This window comes from Ictalurus punctatus, chromosome 2 (assembly GCF_001660625.3).
Source record: "Ictalurus punctatus breed USDA103 chromosome 2, Coco_2.0, whole genome shotgun sequence".
In the NCBI taxonomy this organism is placed as follows: Eukaryota; Metazoa; Chordata; class Actinopteri; order Siluriformes; family Ictaluridae; genus Ictalurus; species Ictalurus punctatus.
The window spans coordinates 4,501,622-4,526,094 of NC_030417.2; the positions used below are offsets into that span (position 1 = coordinate 4,501,622).

Genomic DNA, 24,473 nt, shown 5'->3' on the forward strand with positions numbered 1-24,473 from the left:
GGGTGATTCTGGGTAAAGGCACATTCGGCATCGTCTACGCGGGTCGCGACCTCAGTAACCAGGTGCGACTGGCAATCAAGGAGATTCCCGAGCGGGACAGCAGGTACGTCAATACGCAGGACTTTGTGTAAAATAGACACTCGGGGCTGTCAGAAATTTCTAGTTTTTCAGTAAATATTTCTTTTTGTTTACATTTTTGTTTAAAAGTTCTGATTTTACTGTGGTATTCAGTGCGTTTTATCTCTGTACCAGAGTTATTGTGGAGAGGTGTGAATTGTTTGCCCAGCATCAGGTTCACACCCCTCCTCTTTCCCAGCCACTAGCACCCACCTAAACACAGTCACGATACTCTACACACAGAAACCCAACCGTGTCCTGACTCATCTTATACCAGACTAAAATAAATTCATTTGTTTATACTGATTGAAAACGTCCGCTAAGTCGATTTCCTTTCCGCCCGGTGGGACGGAACGCCAGTGTACTGACTGTGAGATTGGATTTTAAAGGGCTTAGATCATTGAATGGTTTTCTCAGAGGGAAACCTTTAAACTGACATCGTTTGGAGAGCATACAGAAGCAGGTTTTGAGACAGGTCTGTGTGCAGCTATACAGCTACACAGTTCAATTCTGAGCAAAATTCTCCAAAAATGGAAAGATCTGGTAGACATGGTAGCGTCCATAATGTCAGACTGTGTACATATCCTCTTAATGTTATGTATTTACTTGTAGTGGGAGGTCAAGAACAGTAGCATAAAAGTGCTCTCATAAAGGTGGCAGTGGTGTGGGTGTGTGTGGGTGTGTGTGCGAGCTTTGAGCCCTTTGTGAGCACCAAATATCATGATAATGGCAGTAATGCATGACATTTTGTAGGTTGTGAGGACATTTGGCTGGTCCTCACAAAATTAGTGTTTTTTTTTTTTTTTGTGTTGTTTATTGGAGTCAAAAAAATATACTTTTGTGACCTAAATTTAGGGGTAGAGTTAGGTGTAGTCATAGAATTGATCTTTCTATAACTGTAATGATTTATTTTAATCAGCAATGCACTGATATGCTAATTCCCCAAACGAAATAAAACGTTTTGTTGTGTTATGTACACTAAGCAGGACCAGAAGTGACTGGCAAGTAAGACAATTGCCTGACTTGCCTCAAATTTTGCCTCGAATCAGTTCAGAACTCAAACCCGTAGTGGAGAAGCCCTTGGCTGTTGATACTTGGCATGAACAGTGATTACAAATCACTTTCATAAACCATGAGATGTTTCCACACGCCCAGCATTTTTACAGCTGATCTGCTGCTGTTATTCCCTCTGATTTATTTACTCCATTAATTTGTTACCTTGTAACTTTCATTACCATGAAAATGACTGTACAGATTGGGTTAGTGATGTAAAGTGATGGACTGAAGTAACACTGGGTATCATTTATTAATGACATATTGATTCTTCACATGCACTCAGAGGAATAAAGGGGGGGGCACTAAGGGGCTTCCTCTACAGAATTCTTGTTTTGTGTTGATGCCGTTCTCTTCACGTCCCACTCTTACATCCTTCCATCCTTTCGTCAGAGGAACGAAACAAAGATGTGAGGAAAGGAAATGAGGGAGTGCAATTAGAGAAACGAGAGTCTGTTTTATTGCTTTGTCTAACTTCATTTCCCTTAATCTCGCTCTTTATCGGTGTCTCTCTCTCTTGGTTGTTATTTGCGAGGGTAATAAAGAGAGCAGTTAAGGAGGGCGGGACGCACAGGAAATGTGTGTCTCTTTTATAAGGATGGAGAGTCTGCATTGCTTCAATGTAATGGAGCAAAGATAAGCTCCCAGTAGATTTTCTGTATCAACTGCATGTAAAACATACTGAGAATAAATATATCAGCATGAAGCTGAGGTTGTAATGAAAATATCAAGTGAAAGATTATACCACCACTGATGAGGAGCAGCAAACCACAATATTGTCACGGTTTCCCTCAAAGTCTGATCGGTGTGCCCTGTTTTTCTGATATGAACCCAGCCCTTTTTTAATCGACAGTTTCCACTATCATATAGGAAAATAATATCGGAAACTGTTAACTGAAGTGAAAATAGACTCATTTTCTGCTGTGGAAGAAGTTTAAATTGAAAACCAAGGTACCGTATCATGGCCGACCCTGCGCTCTGACCCCGGCTTCCCAACGAGGTGGGATACGCCGTCGGGGGGAAAAAAAAAAAAAAAAAGATATTCACAGTGCTGTAATGTATATGTGACGAATACAGGCTTCTTATCGGTATTAAAGTCAACTAAACAGCCATTGAACGTCACACATTAATGATAAATATTGATGTACAATGAGGGTTTTTCACAAATAAACAAAATACATAATTCAGCAGCTGTGGGTATGAAAAACGTAATAACGTCTGCGACACATGAACAAAATATATCACGGTTTCAATCAAAATGCCAACCGAGGGCTATTAGTCTAGCAGAACAGTGCTCACGCGATGTAGTCCCTCAAGCTTCCGTTCACATCAAGTACGTCCTTAAAGAAAAGCCATTAGTTCAGTCATGCTTTGGGAGAGTCTTACCTGTGCGTCATTGTTTTTAATGAGGAGGAGCATGGGAGGGCCCTATCCCGCCCGGTACAGAGTTTTAATACTCATGCCGTGCTTGTACACACTGATGGATAACCTACGGTTCTGGGTTATAAAGTCTTGGGGGGGAAAAAGGCTCCAATGTATGAAAACTGTTGCAAACAAATTTGAAGAAAAATGGTATCTTGCTTGAGGGATATAATCTGAACAGTTTTGTAGTACTGTTGTAATTGTGTGTGTGTGTGTGTGTGTGTGTGTGTGTGTGTGTGTGTGTGTGTGTGTAGGTACTCCCAGCCTCTGCATGAGGAGATTGCCCTACACAAGCATCTGAAACATAAAAACATTGTGCAGTATTTGGGCTCCATCAGTGAAGGCGGCTTCATCAAGATTTTTATGGAGCAGGTACCAGGAGGTGAGAAAGGAGCATGCAAATGGAAACCAAATAGTTTAATTAAAAAAAAAAAAAAAAAAAAAAACGAAAAAAAAATCTGGATGTAATAAAGTTAGAAATAAAAGCTGAGGTACTTTATGTGTGGGTATTAGAATATACTGTATGTGTGAGCAGTAGAATTCTAGTTTTGATAGAAATTAATTTAGATCTTTATTTCAAATGGAGAGTTACTGGTGTGGTTTTATCGCTTTATGTTAGTTTGTATTTGTAGCCGATACTAGATGTTATTTTTTGGATGACTGCTGTGCATTCAAGCTGGTGTGATTTTCTGCTCGATTTTGGCAACACACCATATCAGTAGAACCCAGACATGTTTTTATTCGCGCAAGAGAGTTAAAAATAAGAACGTTTTCTATGCGAGAGAATTCTATAATTATATTCCACACAATATTAATATAATATAATATAATATAATATAATATAATATAATATTACACACCACACTCGCTCTTTTTCTGCCAGCCATGATTTTCCACCCTAAACTAGAAGTGATGCAAAGGAATATATGTATATATATTTTTTTCTTCAGTTTTGCAGGAAATATTTTTAGCTTTTAATTTTAGTATGTTTAGTTTCACTTTCCAAAAATGCTTTTTTGTTGTTGTTGTAGTTTTTGTTTCCGTTAACTATGACTGTGGTGTGTATTGTTGTTTACAGGCAGTCTCTCAGCACTGCTACGATCCAAATGGGGTCCACTGAAGAACAATGAGCCAACCATCGGCTTCTACACCAAACAGATCCTGGAGGGACTCAAATACCTGCATGATAACCAGATCGCCCACAGAGACATCAAGGTACCAACCTTCATGTTAAAAAAAAAAACAACAACAAAAAACCCAATATGAATTAGTTTTACCTTCATCAATGGAAATGATTATGTAAATATTAATTCTGCGATTGTCATAAAAGTAATAACATAATCCCTGTAGTATAAATGTTAAATTATTTAAATTTTCTATATCAGCAGCTAGTTCCAGCTACAAGGCAAATCAAAGGTTTATATTAAGGTACTCATGCAAATATGTTATTGTTTCTATACTAACTTTCAGTGGTGCTTAAAAGTTTGTGAATCCTTTAGAATTTTCTATATCTATGCATAAATACGATCTAAAACATCATCAGATTTTCACAGAAGTCCTAAAAGTAGATCAAGAGAACACAATTAAACAAACGAGACAAAACACATTTAATTGGTCATTTATTTATTTATTTATTTATTTATTGAGGAAAATGGTCCAATTATTACGTATGTGGGTCGCAAAAGTACATGAATCTTTTGCTTTCAGTATCTGGTGTGACCCCCTTGTGTAGCAATAATTAAAAGTTTCCGGTAGTTGTTGATCAGTCCTGCGCATCGGCTTGGAGAACCAAGTAAATAAATGACGGAGTATAATATTTTTTTGTCTTGAAACTAATTACGGTTCTCTCTTCAACAATGTTTCTCTATTTACAGCGAAGACCGAAACATTTAAAAATACCTTACGTCATAACCATATTTTTTTGTTGTTGTATGCTTTGATGATAAGCCTTTCTTTGTTCTATTGTGAGAGGGGAATTTTCTAGAATGTGTGGGCTGAGACATCATGACATCATACACGCCTCATTTCTTTACTTAAGACTGTATGAAGGGTCACGCCAGTAAATGTTAATCTGTTTTTGCTCTGGCCCTGTCTTTATGGACTTCTGCTGCCATGTGGCGGTCGGTAGAAATACAGTGTTCTTGTGGTTTTACTTGGAACGGGGCCAGAGTTTCTGAGGAATGGTGCTGATAAGAACTTGTCTTTGTAATGCTATCTTTTATCAGGGTGAGTGAGAAGATCTTTTTTCAAGATCTAATCAGTTTTGCCGTGTTTAAAACTCATGCTCCATTGACTTTGTAGCTATTCATTTGAATTTCATAAGTAGCTACATGAATGTCCAATGTATTAAAAAACAGCTGTTATTTAGTCACATGAAACCTACAGTCCCCTCTGAAAGTATTGGAACAGCAAGGCCAATCCTATTGTTTTCACTGTACATTGATGACTGAGTATTACAGCTTTCATTTCCTCATATTTAAATCTAGATGTGTTAAACAACTTAGAACATGGCACCGTTGGTGGCAGACCACCCAATTTTTAGGTGAGCAAAAGTATAGGAACTTTCTTGCAATAACTGTGACTCATTGACATCACTATATTGTTGGTTTCTTCTTTTGTGTTGCTTTTACCGCAGCCTCTTTCACTTATTTTGGGGGGGTTTCTCCTTCTCTTCAGTCTCCTCTTCGGGAGGTGAAATGCTGCTAATCAACTGGGTTAAGGTCTGGTGATTGACTTGGCCAGTCTAAAACATTCCACTTTTTCCCCCCTGATAAAGTCCTTCGTCGAGTTGGCAGTGTGCTTTGGGTCATCGTCTTGCTGCGTGATGAAGTTCCTTCCAATCGGATTGGATGCATTTCTCTGTAAATCTGCAGACAGAATGTTCCTGTAACCTTCTAAAGTCATTCGGCTGCTACCATCATGAGTTACATCATTAAAGATTAGTGAGCCTGTTCCAGAAGCAGCCATGCAATCCCAGGCCATGACACTACCTCCACCATGTTTCATAGATGAGCTTGTATGTTTCCGATCATGAGCAGATCATTTTTTCTTCTCCACCCTTTGAGGAAACAAAAGCTGAAATTCTGATCTATTCATCTCATATTCATCTTTTGATCTCAAACCCAAATGTTCATCCATCCATCCATCTTCTACCGCTTACTCCTTATTCAGGGTCGCGGGGGAACCTGGAGACTATCCAAGGGAACATCGGGCACAGGGCGGGGTACACCCTGGACAGGGTACCAGTCCATCGCAGGGCACGATCACATACACACTCACACACCCATTCATACACTACGGACACTTTAGACACGCCAATCAGCCTACCGTGCATGTCTTGGGACTGGGGGAGGAAACCGGAGTACCCGGAGGAAACCCCCGCAGCACGGGGAGAACATGCAAACTCCGCACACACACGGCCCCGGCAGGAATCAAACCCCGGACCCTGGAGGTGTGAGGCGAACATGCTAACCACTAATCCACCGTGCACCCCTCAAATCCAAATGTCTTCAGTGTAAACAAAAAATAAAATAATTGTACTTGCTGTTCCAATACTTTCAGAGGGGACTGTATGTTTTTGGGATCCTCCTGTTAGCAGGTGCATGTGCACAAGTGGGAGTTCTATCACTTTAGTTTGAAAGAACCTAATCATAAACACACATCTTTACTGTTTAAAATGTATAAACGACTCCGTTTTAGCCTCACGCACATTCACTACGATGACTCATCTCATATATATGTTTCCACCCTACACAGGGAGACAACGTTCTGATAAACACCTACAGTGGAGTTCTGAAGATCTCTGATTTTGGCACGTCGAAGCGCCTGGCTGGAATAAACCCCTGCACCGAGACCTTCACTGGTATCCATGTTCTCTATAATAATCTATACATTCTCCAATGCCTTTAGTAGTTTATTCAGCTGGTTGTTTCATCCGGAGCACCCGCAAATGATTGCAGAGCACTTTCAAATGATTGTAGGTGATAACAGGAACTTTTGGGGTCGTTCCACAACATTTAACTCGACCTGTATCTGTAAACAATACAGCAAGTCATTCTTTATTAAATGAATAATCATTGGCTCTTATTCTAATTGCTATGGTACAAGAGGAATTAAACACTTCACTATGTTGTGTTGTATGATTAATCTTAAACATTGGGATTTTAACATAAGCATTGATTATTTTCCTATAATAATAATAATAATAATAATAATAATAATAATAATATGACTCCAAGTGGTTTGTTCCTTTCTTAATATAATTACGAAACAATTGTTAGTCTGTGTGTTGAGAGTTTATATGTGGAATGACATAAGCAGGATATTCAGTTCATCTACAAATAGTAGTGGACTTCAGTACATACTGTACTGCACCCTACTGTCTATACAGTTAAGTGCAAATGTTTGTATACCCTTAGGGTAAAATAGAGAAAACAAACAATTGGTTTAGTGTTAGATTTCACAGATGTTCCTTTAGTAAGTAAGGAAGTAACAAAACAGGTCAAGTATATTCACAGTAAAAAATTTTTTTTTTTTTAAATGTTTTTTTGACTGTGATATAAATGTTCTTTTATGTAACTTTTTATTATCGTACTTTCAGTCCCTTCTCTTGAATTCATCTTCATCACAGTCTAGCTCACTTCCTGCAAAGTCCTGACTTGTGCACTGTTTGGCCTGGGAAACTAATCAGTGCGTTTTTCAAAGAAAGAAAGAAAGAAATACATATATAAAAGAGTACATTTAGTTCTTTTAAACAAAACTTTTTGGTGATTCTTAATCCCTTGGCTAAACATTTGGTACTTTTTAGCCCTTGAGTCACTCACAATCTGGACCGAGCTGCTCTTTAGAGAACATTTGGTCCCCTGAGGTTTTTCGGAGAGAATTGAAGGCAGTGTGTTTGTCCCATTCCTGTATCTGCAGATCCCAGAGACCTTCTCAACTTTCACACACATTAATGCAATGTGATCTCTTTCTTTAGTGACATTAATAAGTTTGTCACGCATTAGAACGGAGGTCTGTTGGAACTTTCTGGTGTTTTCCCTGCAGGTTTTAGTAATGCAGCTTTTTGTTCAGTCTAGTGAAGTGTATCAGTAATACAGAACTATCAGACAAAACGACTGATCTGATGGGAACAAAGATTCCCAAACATTTCCCAAGCAAACGAATTTCATGCTTTCATTTTTTTTTTATTTTTTTTTTTTTTACAAGAAATGCTTATATTTTAAAAAGATCTGCTTATCCTTAATGCGTTAAAAGATATGCGTATACTTTTTAAAATATAGATGATCATAAGATACTGAGTGTTTGTTTTCCACTTTCTCTAAAATCACAAAATAAGATCTTGTTTTATAGGACCTCCGTTGCTAAGTGATGAACAGAACGTGACACTGTGTTGTTCATGGCGTGTTTTTATTTGCAGGAACATTACAGTACATGGCTCCTGAGATCATAGACAAAGGCCCTCGTGGTTACGGGAAACCAGCGGATATCTGGTCACTGGGATGTACCATTATAGAAATGGCCACAGGGAAACCACCTTTTTATGAGCTGGGAGAACCACAGGCAGCCATGTTTAAGGTTAGAGAACTTCCGATAATTAATTTCACAAGCTTTTGCAGAGACTTGGCCTGTGTCCCAAATGCAAGGATTCATGGCTAGTTGGTTTTTAAGTCATTATAAGTTTAGTTGAGGAAGCCCTTCGAATACATTATAGTCTGTTTTTTTCATTAAAGTGGTTTAATGTTGTTTTTTTGTTGTTGTTTATTTCTGTGTAGTTCTTGGCAAAAAAAAAAAAAAGCCACCATGCTCCAATCCCTGTAAACAGGCTGCCGGTTTATGGCCATAGTGACCAACATTATCAACACATTAAATATGAACAAAGACAGTCATGAAATTATCATCAAATAATTAGAGTAATGAGTGACTAAAATGGTACGATAAAATGAGACACTCATTAAAGTAAATGAGAACGAAGTGCACATATGTGAGAAAGAAAATACACAGGCATATGTGCAGTCAAGTGCAAATGTTTACATAACCACTGGACAAAATGAGTGTTACGCTATTAAGTACTGGAAAAAAAAAAAGAAGGAGTAAATATATCTGTTTAAAACAGGCATGAGAAAGGTCAGAGGAGAACGGCCAGACTCTTTCGAGCTGGCAGGAAGGCTACAGTAGCTAAAATAAGCACTTTTTACAGCCATGGTGAGCTAGAAAGCATCTCAAAATCATCTAACCTTCAGGTAGATGGACTCATCTGAAAAGTTTAAGATTTGAAAAATGTCACCTGATCTTTTCCCAGTCTTCAGCTATTCAGTTTCAGTGAGACTGTGCACACTGCAGCCTCAGATTCCTGTTCGTGGCTGACAGGAGTGTAACCCGATATGTTGTTGTACCCCATCCTCAATGTGCAAGGCTGTATCTGAGTTACTGTAGCCATGGTCATATCACTAAGATCAAATTTCCCCCAATTCTGCTCTTTAATGTGAGCATTAACTGAAGCTCTCGACCTGTATCTGCGTGATTTTATGCATTGTGCTGCTGCTAAATGATTGGCCGATTGGATAATTGTATGAATGAGCAGGTGTGTAGGTGTTTCTAATAAGTCACTCAGAGAGGATATATCCATGTCCATGTAGGGTCAACTAGACCTAATCTATTTTATATAACAGAGATACCAAACACTACCATTTTATCGAAGTCATCTAACAAATAACAGTAGTAATTAAAAATTGGGATGAACTAGTACACATCAGCACATGAAACGCAACCTGTGTGTTTTCTACTGTTTAGCAGACTCTATAAAATGGTCTCTTTCATTTCAGGTCACTGAATTTTCTACTTTTGATGTAGTAATCAGTATGAAAAGGAAAAAAAAAACATTAAATACCACCACAATTGTAACTTTGTCTTGTAAATCATCAGATTTAAATGTATAAAACCAAGATAACATTGTTTGACCTTCTTTGAAGCTCGCCGTCACTGATAGAACTGAAACGGAGTTCTTGAGGACATGGAAAAGGTTTCGAGATGCTAATCTAACTTTCCATGCATGTTTTTACAGACAGTTATCCTGAGAATGTAAATAAACATTTTCATGGTATGAACTCATGAACACAGACGGCTCATCCTCTAGTTAAAGCCCAGTATAGGATTGTTATTGATTCTGGCCTATTTCTTAGACTGAGCTCTACATTCCTCAGCCATGTAGGGAATGGCAGTGTTCCTGAAAAGGGGATTGCCCCTAATCCCATGCTGGCAATGAGAGAATTGGCTGTAGAGACTGCCAGCACTGACGTGTGCTAAAGGTTTCACTGATTTATACAAGGTGACATTAAGGCCTTCATAAAACAGGGGTTTTATTAAGCCATGAAGTGCCTCTTTGTTTATTAATTAGATAGATTACTTTTGTGTTCTTATTCTTGCTAAGTGCGCTGCTACGTGTGTGTGTGTGTGTGAGTAGGTGGGAATGTTTAAGATCCATCCAGAAATTCCAGACACCATGTCGTCTGAGGCCAAGGCATTCATTCTGCGCTGTTTCGAGCCAGACCCGGACCTGCGCGCTGCAGCCAACGAGCTGCTCATGCACGAGTTCCTCACTGTTACGTCTCGCAAGAAAAAAGCCAAGGGGAACAACTTCACAGGTGTGTTTCTTGGTTAAGTAGTGTGCATATGCACAAGCTGGGTTTTATTATATGCAGATGTATAGACTGCTATTTTACAGATTAGTTTAAAGTCTGTGTGGTTTGCGATCGCCATCTTCCATTTTACAGTGTAAAATGTTTGCACAGTGTGTAGTGAATTAAATTTATACATACAAAATTTACACATTCGCTTACAAATCCTGTCAGGTTAGCTTATGTTAGCTCTGTGGTTAGCATTAGCAGTGAAGATTGTGAAGCTTTTGGAAAATTCCTTAAACTTTATCTCAAAAATCCTGTCAGGTTAGCTTATGTTAGCTCCGTGGGTAGCATTAGCAGTGAAGATTGTGAAGCTTTTGGAAAATTCCTTAAACTTTAATCCCGGAAATCCTGTCAGGTTAGCTTATGTTAGCTACGTGGGTAGCATTAACTGTGAAGATTGTGATGCTTTTAGAAAATTCCTTAAACTTTATCTCAAAAATCCTGTCAGGTTAGCTTATGTTAGCTCCGTGGGTAGCATTAGCAGTGAAGACTGCTCTTTTAAATTAATTAATTAATCAACATTTCTTCAGAAATACTGTCAGGTTAACTTGATGTTAGCTATCTGGCTAGCTATCTAGCAGTGCAGATTGTGAACACTTTTAAAAGCTGCTTGAAGAACGTAAACATTTAGAAATTGTGAATAGAGATGTGGTGAAGTTACATGCCTATCTATTAACGCTAATGATTTCCTTCTTCCACGAAGACACGTCCACATTCTAGTCTGTGGTTTCAAGAAAGCGCTTTTAACTGCTTCCTTTAAAAGTTGTATACTAATAAAGTCCATGTTAAAAAAATAACTTTAATGTATTTTCTTATTGTGTTTTTCTAGCATTGACCCCAGCAACTGGTGAGTCTGCTAATCCATTTAGACTTTGCTATCTATTAGTGGAATTAATGTGGTGCATTGAAACAGTCATGTAACCGGATCTTAATTCCTGCTATGTCTTGCCAGAATATGTGCGTAGTATCTCACTTCCTGTTCCGGTGGTGGTTGAGGACACGAGCAGCAGCAGTGAGTATGGCTCGGTCTCTCCAGACAATGAGCTGAGCGCCAACCCCTTCGTCTTCAAGCCCAGCGTCAAGTGCCTTAGTGAGAGAGAGGTCAAAGGGCATCGCTCGCTCTTCCTCAGGTGACTAGTGAGAGGAGTAGAAACTATAGCTAGAGACACCCATTGAGTTGAAATGTAAAGTAGTAACAGCATCACTGTTTTGATTTGCTGGGATCATGAGACTGAGAGTGTGTGTTCTTCAGCATCCCAGTGGAGCAGTTTGAGGACCACAGCGCCCCCCCGTCTCCGGAGGAGAAAGACCCGGGCTTCTTTATGCTGAGAAAGGACAGTGAGCGCAGGGCCACGCTGCACCGCATCCTCATTGAGGACAGAGACAAAATAGTCACCAACCTGCAGGAAGGGCTCACGCAGGTGAGCATAGACACAGTGCATACGGACTGGCTTTAATACTTATGTAAGACACTGTATATGAATAAGATGACAATAAAAACAAACTTGAGTCGACGCTCTCCCTATAGGGTACAGAGGAGACCAAGCTAAAGCACGAGCACATTTCCACTCTGGTGGCCAGTCTGGGGGATTTTGTACGAATGGCTGACCGGAAGATCATTGCCAATACGCTATCGCAGCTCAAACTGGAGCTGGACTTCGACAGCGTCGCTATCAGCCAGCTGCAGGTGGTGCTGTTCGGCTTCCAGGACGCGGTGAGCCTCTGTTCAGCTTCATGATATATAAATTTTTCATATCGGGGGCACGGTGGCTAAGTGGAACTGTTGCCTTTCCACCTCCAGGGTTGGGGGTTCGAATCCCGCCTCTGCCCTATTTGTGTGTAGTTTGCGTGTTCTCCCTGTGCTTCAGGGGTTTCCTTCAGGTACTCCTGTTTCCTCCCCCAGTCCAAAGACATGCGTTGTAGGCTGATTGACATTTCCAAATTGTCCATAGTGTGTGAATGGGTTTGTGAATGTGTGTGAATGTGCCCTGCGATAGGTTGGCACCCTGTCCAGAGTGTCCCAGTGACAAGATCAGCAGTATGTGCACACTCAGGTCATGATATCCAAGATTTTCATTATGGGCATTACGAAAAAAAATGTTTTTATTATTATTATAATTTAAAAGTGATTATTTATGGTTAAGGTCCCTGCAAGGCCATTTTTTAAAATCTTGAGTGAAGGCTGAGAGAGGAAAGGATATGCCACTTTGATAGCGTTTATACAAGTACGTCGTCTCAGAAAGATTACATAACATCCCTTAAAGATTGTCTTTACCCATGACGCCACCTACTGGCCATAAGACTGTAGTATACTCTAGTATGTATGAATCTCCTCTATTGAACACTGTCTTAGGATTGTTTGAGGACGATTTGATCAAAACACTGTGGAGATTTCTATGTACAGTGCCAGTGTAAGATCAACTCGCTGATACTAAAAAAATAAATAAAATTACCTTATGCATCTACAACTAATAAGATTATAGATATAAGCGCTGTTTAAAAGTGAGGGAAAAAGTAGAGGTTTCTTTTCAAATGCAGTGGTAAATTAAGATGGTTAAACACTATATTGCATCATAACACATGATCATGTGACCTCCACTGAGCCTACACAGTAACCATGGAATACATTAATATTCAGTGTGCACATAAAAACAAACTCTTTATTAGATATTGGGAGAGGCTGATCTGCAGACTGTAGCTGGTTTTGCTCTGGTCACAGTCTGCTGAAGTTGACACCTTCTGAGTTTATAGAATTTTTTTTTTAAAATCTGTTTATTTTCCCAACACAACTTCATACAAATGTCTTTCATGCTTGCATTTTGAATCGTTTCCCTGTTTATTAATTTTATTCTTGTTATTCTTATTACTATAGCACATCTTAGTATTATTTCTTTATACTGTGCCTTGTCTGTATATTTAGTCTAAAGTCTTATGTATGCACGTCACTTACAGTTCCCTCCAAAACTATCGGAACGGCAAAGGCCAATTCAAATTTTTATTTTGCTATAGACTGAAGACATTTGGGTTTTAGCGACTGCCAGGTGTTTCTTGATGCCCTGGTGTGTCCTGTTAGATTGATTGTTTAAACAATAAATAGCTCTGAACATCTACACATGATTTTAGCCTTCAGTTTCACCTGTGAAGACTGCATTTGTTGTAAATAAGGATAAGCCAACATGTAGCTCAAAGAGCTGTCTATGGGAGAAAATCAAGCCATTTTGAAGCTAAGAAAAGAGGGAAAATCAATTGGGTGAAAAGGTAAAACCATCTTTTGATCTTAAACCCAAATGGCTTTAATCTGCAGCAAAAACAAATGAATTCGGCTTGCCCATTCCAGTACTTTCTGAGGGGAGTGGATGTATGGGCAACTGTTGTTGTTTTAAGTATGATTTATAAATGAAACTTGCTTACTCGTGTTCCAAAATGTTAAATGTAACCGTAAACGGATATAAAACATAAAAGATAGCTGGGGTGTAAGAGGAATAAAACATGACAAGGCATGCTGTTATAACAGCAAAACGTTACATACTGGATCATAATGCCGATTTATTGACACGTCTAGTGTGTCTCCTTTTTGTATGCATGTGTTTGAACTGCACATGTTTCTGCAGATGAACAAAGTGCTGCGGAATCACAACATCAAACCTCACTGGATGTTTGCTCTCGATAACATCATCCGGAAAGCCGTACAGACCGCCATCACCATCTTGGTTCCAGGTAATGACTATTGGGGGGGGATTATATAAATATTAACAGTGAGTGTCCTTTCTCATAGTTCACAGGCAGTGCCACTATAGGTTTCAGACAGGGCTGCAACAACTAATTGACAAAAAGGAAAAATATATTTGGCAAAATTCATGTGAGATTAGTTGGGCTATGTTATCAAGCACTATGGTACTACATGCCAGGTAGTGAGCAATTTGAATCATTTAGCTTAAATTTGGTGATAAATGCTATGCTGTTTAATTTTGTAAATGTACACAATATAAAATTTCAATATATGTTGTGTGTCAAATCATCAAGTTGCCATCCCGCTTTCGGTTCACACAGAAGGTGCTGGGAGCCTATCCCAAAAAGAGTCAAAGCAGCACTGTCAGTTCCACACACACAAATGATTCACCTTGCGAAAACACAGCATGTAAGATTAACTGAGCATTGGAGTGTTTCAGGAAATGAGATAGCCAGTGGATATTAGCCTTTATTTTGAATATGATTGGTCAGAGTAGGACAAATAAAGGGCTTGCAATGCAGATAAGACCCTCTTCAGAGACTGAGACTATTGGTCCATTTGTCCTACTGACAATACAGTACTGTAAAAATCTCAGGCACATGCAAAGAAATGCTGTAGAGCAAAGATGCCTTCAAAAATAATTAAATTAAACGTTTCTCCTTTAAAAAAAAAAAAAAAACTATAAAGAGCAGTAAACAGTAATAAATGAAACAAAGGCTATATTTGGTGTTATATTTTTTGCTTAAAAAAATAAAGTAGGTAGAATTAGTGTAGTTTTATAAGTAGTTTTACTGAGCATCTTGCTTCTCATTTTTTCAACAAAATCCATCAGCCTTCATTATGGTTTTTTGTCTGAAAAGTGTGTCTTACCACTTAATATGCTGCTTTCTTTACCGACATAAACGTTTTTCTGTAATATTTCATTTTGTACTGGAAAACTAGTGTTTGGAAATCTAAAACGTTTTTGTACTGACTCGATAATGTAGAAATCATCAATAAAAATCTACTAACAAAGTTTGTACTAAAAAAAAAATAGTATGCCGAAGACTTTTTGCACTATATACATCAAGTTCACAGAGAATGGTGTGAAAAACAAAAAACATCCAGTGAGCGGAAGTTATATGGGTAGAAACATACAGTGTATGTTGAAGATTAAAAGTTTGACGTTGCCTTATGTAGATAAGTCACAAGAGAATGAAAAATGAATGTGGTTATAAATGCATATATATCTTGGCACTGGTGTTTTATGTTTGTATGTGTCTCTGTTTTTTTTTTTTTTGTTGTTGTTGTTGGTTTTTTTTTTTTTATTTTTTTTTTTTTTGGGTGTTTGTTCTCAGAGCTAAGGCCACACTTCAGCTTAGCATCCGAAAGCGACCCTGCCGACCAGGAAGACGTCGACGAGGATGCCATCGCTCACGGAAGCCTCACCGACAAACACAGAAGCCCGACCATTGCCAACCATGATGACACGGTGGCCACATCTGGAGTGAGCACGCTCAGTTCAACCGTCTCGGAGTCTCAGAACGCGCAGCGCTCCGTCAGCATGGAACTCGGCCGCGTGAAGCTCGAGACTAACAGGTGGAGACCTGACACTTTTTAATACAGCTTTAACTAATTATTTATCCGATTTTGGGTTGGTGGTGGTGGGCGGGGGGGGGAGGTGTTCGTACAAAATCCTTTCTATAAAAAATGGAGCTGAGGTCAAGTTTTATAGTACTGTTTGTTAGTGTAGTTCTGTTTTGTGTTCCAGGTTGTTAGAGGAGTTGGTGAAGAGGGAGCGAGAATATCAGTGTATCCTACGTCAGGTTTTGGAAGAGAGGGAGAGGGAGATTAACCTACTGAAGATTCGCTTTGAACCCATTGGTTAGTCTGTATGCACACACACACACACACACACACACACACACACACACACACACACACACACACACACACACACACACACACGGTGTTAACTAAATGCTATGTCTTAGTTTAGCAGTAATCCATTTCACTGTTTTATTATGTAATTAAGCATTTGTATTAGTTTTTTGGCTTTTTATTTGGTAGATGTTGCCACTCCCTCAGTGAGTGTGAGTTCATTGGGAAACGAGTTCCCAACTGGGAAAACTTCATTGGGAAGTGAGGCTGACCCTGAGCTGCTCAAATGGCTCAGGCTACATGGAGCTGATGCAGACTCTATAGAAAGGGTAACATCTCTCTCTACCTTCATTATGAATATCGCTTTTTTTTTCTCTCCATAAAATAAAACACTATTTACAGTTGATGCTGAATTTAGCATTTCTCATACCGTAGATTGTAGCGGAGGAATACACTCTGGACGACATCCTTCATTGCGTCACAAGGGACGACCTGAAAAGTCTGAGATTAAAGTGAGTTTTAAAATTCAACTACCAAATTGAACTCTATTTGAACAGCACTCATCATCTACTGTACATACACCAGAGAATCACTTTGCTATAGCTAACAGTACAGTCCCTACCGACAAACCACATAATCGAAGCCACACAGCTCAAGCATAATGCTCACAAACACATGCACAGAAACCAAAGTTGGTGTTATACATATTAATTAACTCAACCGACATTTCAATATGTGGACTTATTTTGTTCCTGTGTGCTCTCTCTCTCTCTCTCACACACACACACATACACAGGGGTGGAATCCTGTGTAAGCTATGGAAAGCTATTACAGAATATCGAGAGAAACCCGGCTGAGATGGCGGCTTGCTACCTGCTCTACTTTATTCTGGTGTGTTTACAGACCAATACCCTGAGAACTCCTGCTCCAGAAACCACACGGATACATCACGACTATGGCACAAGCTCTGGCCTGATATGTAGGATAAATTTGGTCAAGATGCACATTTTATTCGGCCCTTTATGCAACATCCAGTCTTGACCGTGACTTGCGTGAATGTGATTTTGGGCGAGGCCTGAACCATGGCTCATGGCATAGATTTGCTCATTGCAGCCATGATATAAACGTTGATACTGATGCACGTTTTAATATCGGCTTGCACCAGAACATTTGGGGATCTGTTCTGTTCACATGTACAGTGTATTGACTTGTTTCACTATTTAAAAAACACATTAGAAGGCTGTGGGTAGGACGAACGTCTACACTGGTGAGGCTAGTACAGGAGGTTGGAGTTCATGCAGGAAGAATATGATTTTGTTTCTTTGCTTGTTCATGTTTACAAAAAGAAACTGAGACTGATTATTGTCCTGAAAGACAGGCAGTATCCGAGACTTAGAATTTCCAGAGTTACCTTATGCTAACTTGCGCTTGTATTTTAAACAGTTAACTATGTTTTCAGTCTTAACACTATATTTTTACTATTATTATTATTATTGTTATTGTCCAGTAAGACTTTCCACTTTTTTTTCCCATTACATTGCTTAGTGTAAGTGCTTGTTTTTGACATGTGATCTGCTTTTGTACTGGGTCCTGTATTTTAACATAAAATATGTTGCATATTTGAGTCCGCTGCCATAAATATATACCATTTTCATAATGAATCATTAAAAAAAATTCTTTAAAATTGTACTGTATTAAATATAGATGTGACCATGGAACAAAGTTTGAAGATGTTTTACAAACCAGATTTGTGTAACAAGTGAAGTGCAGGATTTTTTTTTTTTTCAGTCATAGCTTCTATTTCTTAATACATACCTCCAACCAATATACAGTCTGTAAGAATCATGACTTTATAAAGCTTTAGCCTGATCATAATGCTTAGCTTGAATATGTTGACCATTTTTCATTGAATACAGCTTTTTCCTGTGTTTGATATTTAATGTAATTTCCGTTTATTTAATCATGATTAAATAATGAGATAATTTGTGTATTGTTGTATGACAATCCTAAGAATTAACTGTGAAATTAAAGTGGGACCTGAAAATCATGAGTATGTGAGTTTTAAAAAAATAATAATTTTTTATTATTTTTAAATATTTGTAATAATGCAAGCTAAAACGTCAGGTCCGTAAATATTTGGACATATTTATTGTTATTTTAGCTGTTTACCTGTTTATATTTGTGCTGAAATAAATATAAATCTAAAGCAATAAACAAGGAACTGTTCCTAATCCAAAAACCTAGCATGTCATTATGGCATGGGCATGACATTTAGGCAAATGCTTCAAAACTCATTGGAAGGCACTTCACAGTACTCAGACAATGACCCGGACTATACTTCCAAAGCAACCCAAGTAAGAATTGTTTCCAATGTCAGTCACCTGACCGGAATCTAATTAAGCACCCATTTCACTTGCTGAAAAGTAAAATGCCTGAGAAATAAGCAGGAACAAAAAAAAAAAAAAACAGCTGCAGGTTGACAGCTAAAGACAGCTGCAGTAAAGGCCTGGCACATCACCAGGGAAGAGGCAACCCAACATCTTGTCATGTCTATGGATTCCAGAATAATGAGTTAACAAGGTCAAGCCTATCTACAGGATCTAGTCACCCAAAGCTATAACACCAGGCAATATTAAACGGTGGTTTAATAGAATATAATGTGAAACAGCCAGCAAATGCAAATTACCGATTTAAATGTAATAAAAATAATGTTCAATAATTATCAATGTTTTATGATATCCCTAGTAGGTAGCTAGCTAACTAGGAAGTAACAAACATCATGCTTTTTACATCAAGTTAACTGTAGCATTTATATACATTTGCTATCTATCTAGCATAATTTTGATTTAGACCTTTGGTTAAAGTGCTTTTGGTAGTGCCTCCTATAAAGTCATTACTTTGTAATGATGGTGGTTTATATACTATATGGCCCAAAATCTTGCTTATTCCACTTGTAGTTTCAGGTGTAAATGTACAATGCAGAACAGTGCAGTTGCAGTATTTTAAGAAGTAGTCAGACAGCAGCAGTCAGGAGGAGACTGTGGACAGTGGAGGTGTGATATGAGCAGGTACCAGACAAAGAGGAGGCTCACCTTAGAGAAATGATTCTGTACTTCAGCAGTGTTTAGATAATATATAAATAAAGACGTACATCCGTGAATGAAATGTAAGTTATCCATGCAATATAAACAAATGAAACTTTGCTTAAAACATTTGTATTTTATGTCTTTCCATATTTTTGTTGTTAATATTAGACAGGCCAAGCAGTGAAGCTGATGGCAGTCAGGTAGGATAGCAGTTTTCCACATGTACTCTGTATTTAAAACCAGGTTATTAGTAAATATGGTTATGAGAACTGTGGAAGGAAAAACTCTGGGTACTACAGCTAAAAAAACGTTTTGCTCCTTTAACCCCGGAATGTCTCCTGGAGGTGGAGCAGTGGCAGGGATGTCTCTCTGCCACCCCCTATGACAAAACCTACAACCTCAGGTTAGGTGTTACTACCCCAACACGTCTCCTTTCTCCTCACCCAGAACCAAAAGCTGCTCTTCTCAGCCTCTTCAGCCAGGTCTTTCAGGGCTTTAAAGTGGTTTGCTCCAGTTACATCCATATCCCTCAGAAGGTGAACGGTTGATGTCCACTGAACCTGATAAGAAAACTAAGCCTTGCCTGTGGGATTTTCCTCAGGTCCACCATGCAGATGTTTCTGCCAACAACACCTTCCCACAAAGAGGGGAAATCAGTCAGGACAATTTTAAATGTCCTGAAAAAGCAAGAAACCACTGGAGTACTGAACAACAGACACTGAATGGGTTGGTCAAGGAAAACATTAGCAGCTGATGCCAGAAACATTGTGAGAGCTGTGAAGAAAAACCCCAAAACAACAACAGTCAGTGACATCACCAACAACCTGAAGGTGCCACAAGCCATTGTTCGAAGAACAGTTTGAAAACAGAAACAGAGGCCATACCACAGGATGCAAACCACTCATCAGCAGTAAGAATCAGAAAGCCAGATTGGATTTCGAAAAGAAATACAGAGATGAGCCACTAAAGTACTGCAACCAAGAGTAACCACTACCAAAGTGATGGAAAGCCAAAGCATGGAGAAAAAAAGGATCTGCTCATGCTCCAAAACATACAAGCAGTGAAACATGCTGAAACGTGATGGAGGTTGTGTCATGGCTTGGACTTGCATGGCTGCTTCTGGAACAGGCTCACTAATCTTTATTGATGATGTAACTCATGATTGTAGCAACAGAATGTATTCAGAATGTCTGCAGATTTACAGAAAAAGACATTCAACAAATGACTTTATCAGGGGGAAAAAGTGGAAGGTTTTAGATTGACCGAGTCAACCTCCTGAAGAGGAGACTGGAGAGAAAGCCCCTGAAACAAACAACAACTGAAAGAGGCTGCAGTAAAAGCTTGGAAAAGCAACACAACAGAAGAAACTAACAGTTTGGTGGTGTCAGTGTGTCACAGGCTTGATGAAGTTATTGCAAGCAAGAGATATACAACCAAATGTGTTACTTACCTTCATTTTCTTCAAGAGTTCTCTCTTCCTATACTTTTGCTCTCCTAAAAATTGGGTGGTCCGATACAAAAAGTTCTGTGTTTTATGTTGTTTGGATGAAGTTCTAGATAGAAATATCAGGAAATAAGATATCCATCCAGTTTTTGATCTCAAACCCAAATGTCTTTGGTGTATAGCACAAACAAATGAATTGGCCATGCCATTATAATAATTTCAGAGGGGACTGTATATTGACAGCCACCAAGCTATAGTTTGTCCTTTTAGAAAACACCATATTTTATTTATTGAACCATTTTGACAAACCCAGGGGCACTGTTTAACTTGGCTGATAAAAGAACACACTTTGAGGGAAGATGGGAGGATTGTAGGGAAAGTGGTGGCTGAGCAGACCCTTTCCTGTCAAGGTAGCTGACTGTAGTAATATCAATCTGAATAAAACCAGCAAGGGGGGAAGAAACGCAATGAATTCACACTGTTGATCTTAGACATCAGCTAATCCTGATACTCACTCATAAGAGTTTGCGTTGATTAAACCATGAATCCACCAATGTGAAAATATTTTATGGCATGTTAGACGGCTTGAAAAAATACTGAGTGAGGCCTCTGGAGGGCTGAGTGCCTCGTACCGTAAAGCTCTAGGAATGCCTCTGGGCCTAAATAACATTGAGGGGATTGAGCTCTAATAAACTGTAAGAGCTAAGCCAGACTACCCCAACTGCTTTTTCAAGTTTGTCCATTAAAATATCATGGATCATCATGTTAAATGGTGCACAACAGAAACATTGCTGCAATCTGAGGCAATGAGTAGACTACATACATTGACCACATTAGCCATCACAGATTCTGATCTTAAAGACATACATATGAAAGTTGTTCATCTGTTCAGCAGCCAGTTGCACCAGGATCTTTAAGAGTGACCAAATCAACAATTTTCTGTCCTTGATATATTGCTTTGCTTGAATTTTCTCATTTTTAAGTTGCTTTGGATAAAAGCGTCTGCTAAATGAATAAATGTAAATGTAAATGGAACAAGAAACAACTGACCAGTTCTTGGCGTTCCATAGGATTTTTTTTTTATTTTTATCAATGTTATTAGTAGAGCTCTGCCATTTGCCATTTACACAGCCATCTCACCTTTGAAGCCTTGTAGAAGTCCAGTAAAGAATATTATCTCGACAAAAACAATCTTGTTTCACTACCAAAGGTCCAAACGATCCAATTATGTAAAAAAATTTTAGATAATATTTTTGCCCCCCTGGCTGAGACCTATGAATGACACCTCATTTGAACCAATAGGCTTCCATGTCTTGTCTATAGCCTTCAAAAACCAATGAGAGACTGTGTTTCAGCAAGGCCAGCCACGCCCCTATTGATGGAGCTTCCCCTTCTTAAAACCAGCCATTTTGTTGGATGTTTTGCCGTGCAGTCAATTGAGGGCATTTGTGAATTGGGTTGGACCTCGGCTGCTCCATCATAGTGACATAGTGCTCAGCAGCCCCGTGCTACTGGAGGAACGCAGGGCTCATGGTACTCCCCACGGCATGATCATGTTGCAAAAAGTGGTGATGACAGATGCGTCCTCAATGGGGTGGCGAGCCACCGAGGAGGGCAGAGCAGTGAATGGCCGGAGGACGCAAGTACAGAGAGAACTTACTGGACACATTTGGTGCAGTTTCTCTTGTTCCGGTATGAGGAACGGACGAGGGCAGAAAGCCTGCAACACTACTGGCTGGCCAGCAGATGTAGGTACTTTAGGAATATATCCAGCCTAGGATACAGGAAGGCCTTGGCTAATCCAGGGGTAAAGTTGAGGAAGGAAGGGGCAACAGAGAGCTTGTAGTTCTCCTTCTCGCTTGAGAGATGTCAGGATCAACAGAAGAGCTACCTTTAGTGTCAGAAGCCTCTCAGAGGCTGACTCTAATGACTCAAATGTGGCACCTGACAGTACCACAGAAAGGTCCCTGGAAGGTATGCATGGTCTGCAGATGTGCTTCAGCTGCCTGACACTACACATAACCCTCGAAGCTAGAGAATGTTGCCCCACAGAGGCTCCATCACCAGGGGCATGGCTGGCCGAAATGTTGGCCACTTAGACCCTGATTGTAGGAGGAGCTAACACTGCTGAGAAACATCCTGTAAGCACTCCAGGACAGTAGCTATTGCACAGTTTGCTGGGTCTAGCTGACGTTCCTCACACCACGAGACAAAAAGTTGCCACTTGAGTGCATACAATTTCATCGTGGATGGTGTTATAGCATTCCACATGGTCTCTACAACCTCAGTTGTGAGACCAGAATCTATGACGTGGTGCCCCTCAGGGGCCAGACCCACAGTTTCCATAGTTCCAGCCAAGGGGGATAAGTCAGCCCTCCGGCTTGAGACAGAAGGTCCCTGCAGATGGGAAAAGGAGTGCCGTCTAGCAGGGATGTCTCTGAGAACCATATTCGAGCTGGCCAATAAGGTGCTACTAGCAGCAAACGTAGACAGTCTTGGCACTCAGTAGAACTTGTGGGAGCCGAGCGGTCGGGGGAAAAGCATATAGATGTGACCTCAGCCACATGTGCACCATGGCGTCCAGCCCTAATGGTGCGGAAGGTGTGAGGGCAAACCAAAGTGGGCAGTGTGTTGTCTCCTTGGAGGCGAACACATCCACTTCTGCTTGGCCAAACTTCTGCAATATGGACTCCACCACTTGTGGATGGAGCCACCAATCCCTGGGCCTCAGCCCCTGCCTCAACAGGATGTCTGCCCCCACATCCCAGTTGCCCAGACTGTACATTGCACTCACTGACAAAAACTTTCCCTCTGCCCAGAGAAGAATTAGTTGTGCCTGCCTGATGAGGGGGCATGAACATAATCCTCCCTGGTGGTCGATATATGAGACCACCACTGTGTTGTCTGTCAACACATGGTGACCTCTCAATTGAGGAATAAAGAATTTCAGTGCTAGAAATATGGCCCGCATTTCTAGGCAATTTATTTGCCACTCCAGATAAGGGCCGCTCCAGAGACCGTGAGCTGGACAGCCGTTTAAGACTGCGCCCCAGCCCGTGAGGGAGGTGTCTGTCATTACCATCTTGTGATAAGGAAAGACCCTTAGAATGTAACCCAAGGCTAGAAACCGGGCACACTTCCAAATTCTCAGAGCGTGTAGGCATCGCCACATGACACCGATTACTCTCAAAGGCTTTGTCCTCGAGACCATTTCAGTGGTGGCTGAAACCCCAAGGTTTCAGCCACCACTGAAATGGTCTCATGTGCAGCAGGCCCAACCGTATGACATTGGCTACTGCTTCCATAAGCTCCAACAGTCTCTCGTTGAGACTGGAGGGGATGCCAAGATCAAGATTTATCTTGCTCAATGTTGATAGGATTGACCCTATGCATGCTGGGGACAGAAACGCCCTCATCATAGTAGAATCCTTATAACCTCTAGAAAAGTTGTCCACTACACTGGATAAAGCATACTTTTCTGAGGTTCAACCTGAGTCCCAAGCCCGTCATGTGGGTGAGAACAACATCTCGATGTTGAACTTCCATTTCCCTAAATCATGCTAAAATTAACCAGTCATCCATATAGTTTAGCACACGGATGCGCTGGAGTTGCAATGAGGCCAGAATGACATCCTTGGACTTTGTGAAGGTGTGAGGGGATAAAGCTAGCCCGAAGGGAAGAATCTGATTTTGGTATGCGTTGCTTCCAAACGCAAACCTCAGGAACTTCCTGTGACTGGGCAATATTTCTATGTGGAAATATGAAACTTTTTGATCTATCTTCACAAAACAGTCCTCGAACTGAATCTGTGGAATGCTAAATTTGGGCGTCAACATCTTGAACCTATATATCCGAAGAGTACAATTCAGATGATGCAGATCTCAAATTGGCCACACAGTCCTCTCTTTTTTTGTGGACCAGGAAATAACGGCTGTAAAAACCTCCCTCCCTCAGGGAACTGGGTACATGTTCTATGGCCCCTTTGTCCAAGAGGGATCTTACTTACTGCGCTAAACTCGGGCTCTGCTCGTTAACTTTTCCACATTCTATTGGAGGGAAAGCATCAGACTTTCATTGT

At 40.0% G+C, this 24,473-nt stretch overlaps 1 protein-coding gene across 2 annotated transcripts in view; it reads left to right on the forward strand.

Moving 5' to 3' along the window:
* The window catches only part of map3k5 (mitogen-activated protein kinase kinase kinase 5), a 63,900-nt gene extending 45,989 nt beyond the window's left edge, over positions 1-17,911 (forward strand). For both annotated transcript variants that reach the window (XM_053686670.1, XM_053686671.1), the window contains exons 15-30: positions 1-103; positions 2,847-2,974; positions 3,671-3,807; positions 6,349-6,454; positions 8,012-8,169; positions 10,055-10,235; positions 11,104-11,121; positions 11,227-11,404; positions 11,527-11,695; positions 11,803-11,988; positions 13,886-13,991; positions 15,342-15,582; positions 15,755-15,867; positions 16,054-16,193; positions 16,300-16,376; positions 16,661-17,911. The exon at positions 1-103 is cut by the window's left edge and continues 31 nt beyond it. In XM_053686670.1, the coding sequence (XP_053542645.1) occupies positions 1-103; positions 2,847-2,974; positions 3,671-3,807; positions 6,349-6,454; positions 8,012-8,169; positions 10,055-10,235; positions 11,104-11,121; positions 11,227-11,404; positions 11,527-11,695; positions 11,803-11,988; positions 13,886-13,991; positions 15,342-15,582; positions 15,755-15,867; positions 16,054-16,193; positions 16,300-16,376; positions 16,661-16,721 (2,102 nt within the window). In that variant the 3' untranslated portion in view covers positions 16,722-17,911. The remainder of the gene's footprint in view (positions 104-2,846; positions 2,975-3,670; positions 3,808-6,348; positions 6,455-8,011; positions 8,170-10,054; positions 10,236-11,103; positions 11,122-11,226; positions 11,405-11,526; positions 11,696-11,802; positions 11,989-13,885; positions 13,992-15,341; positions 15,583-15,754; positions 15,868-16,053; positions 16,194-16,299; positions 16,377-16,660) is intronic.
* Positions 17,912-24,473: the final 6,562 nt, after the last annotated feature.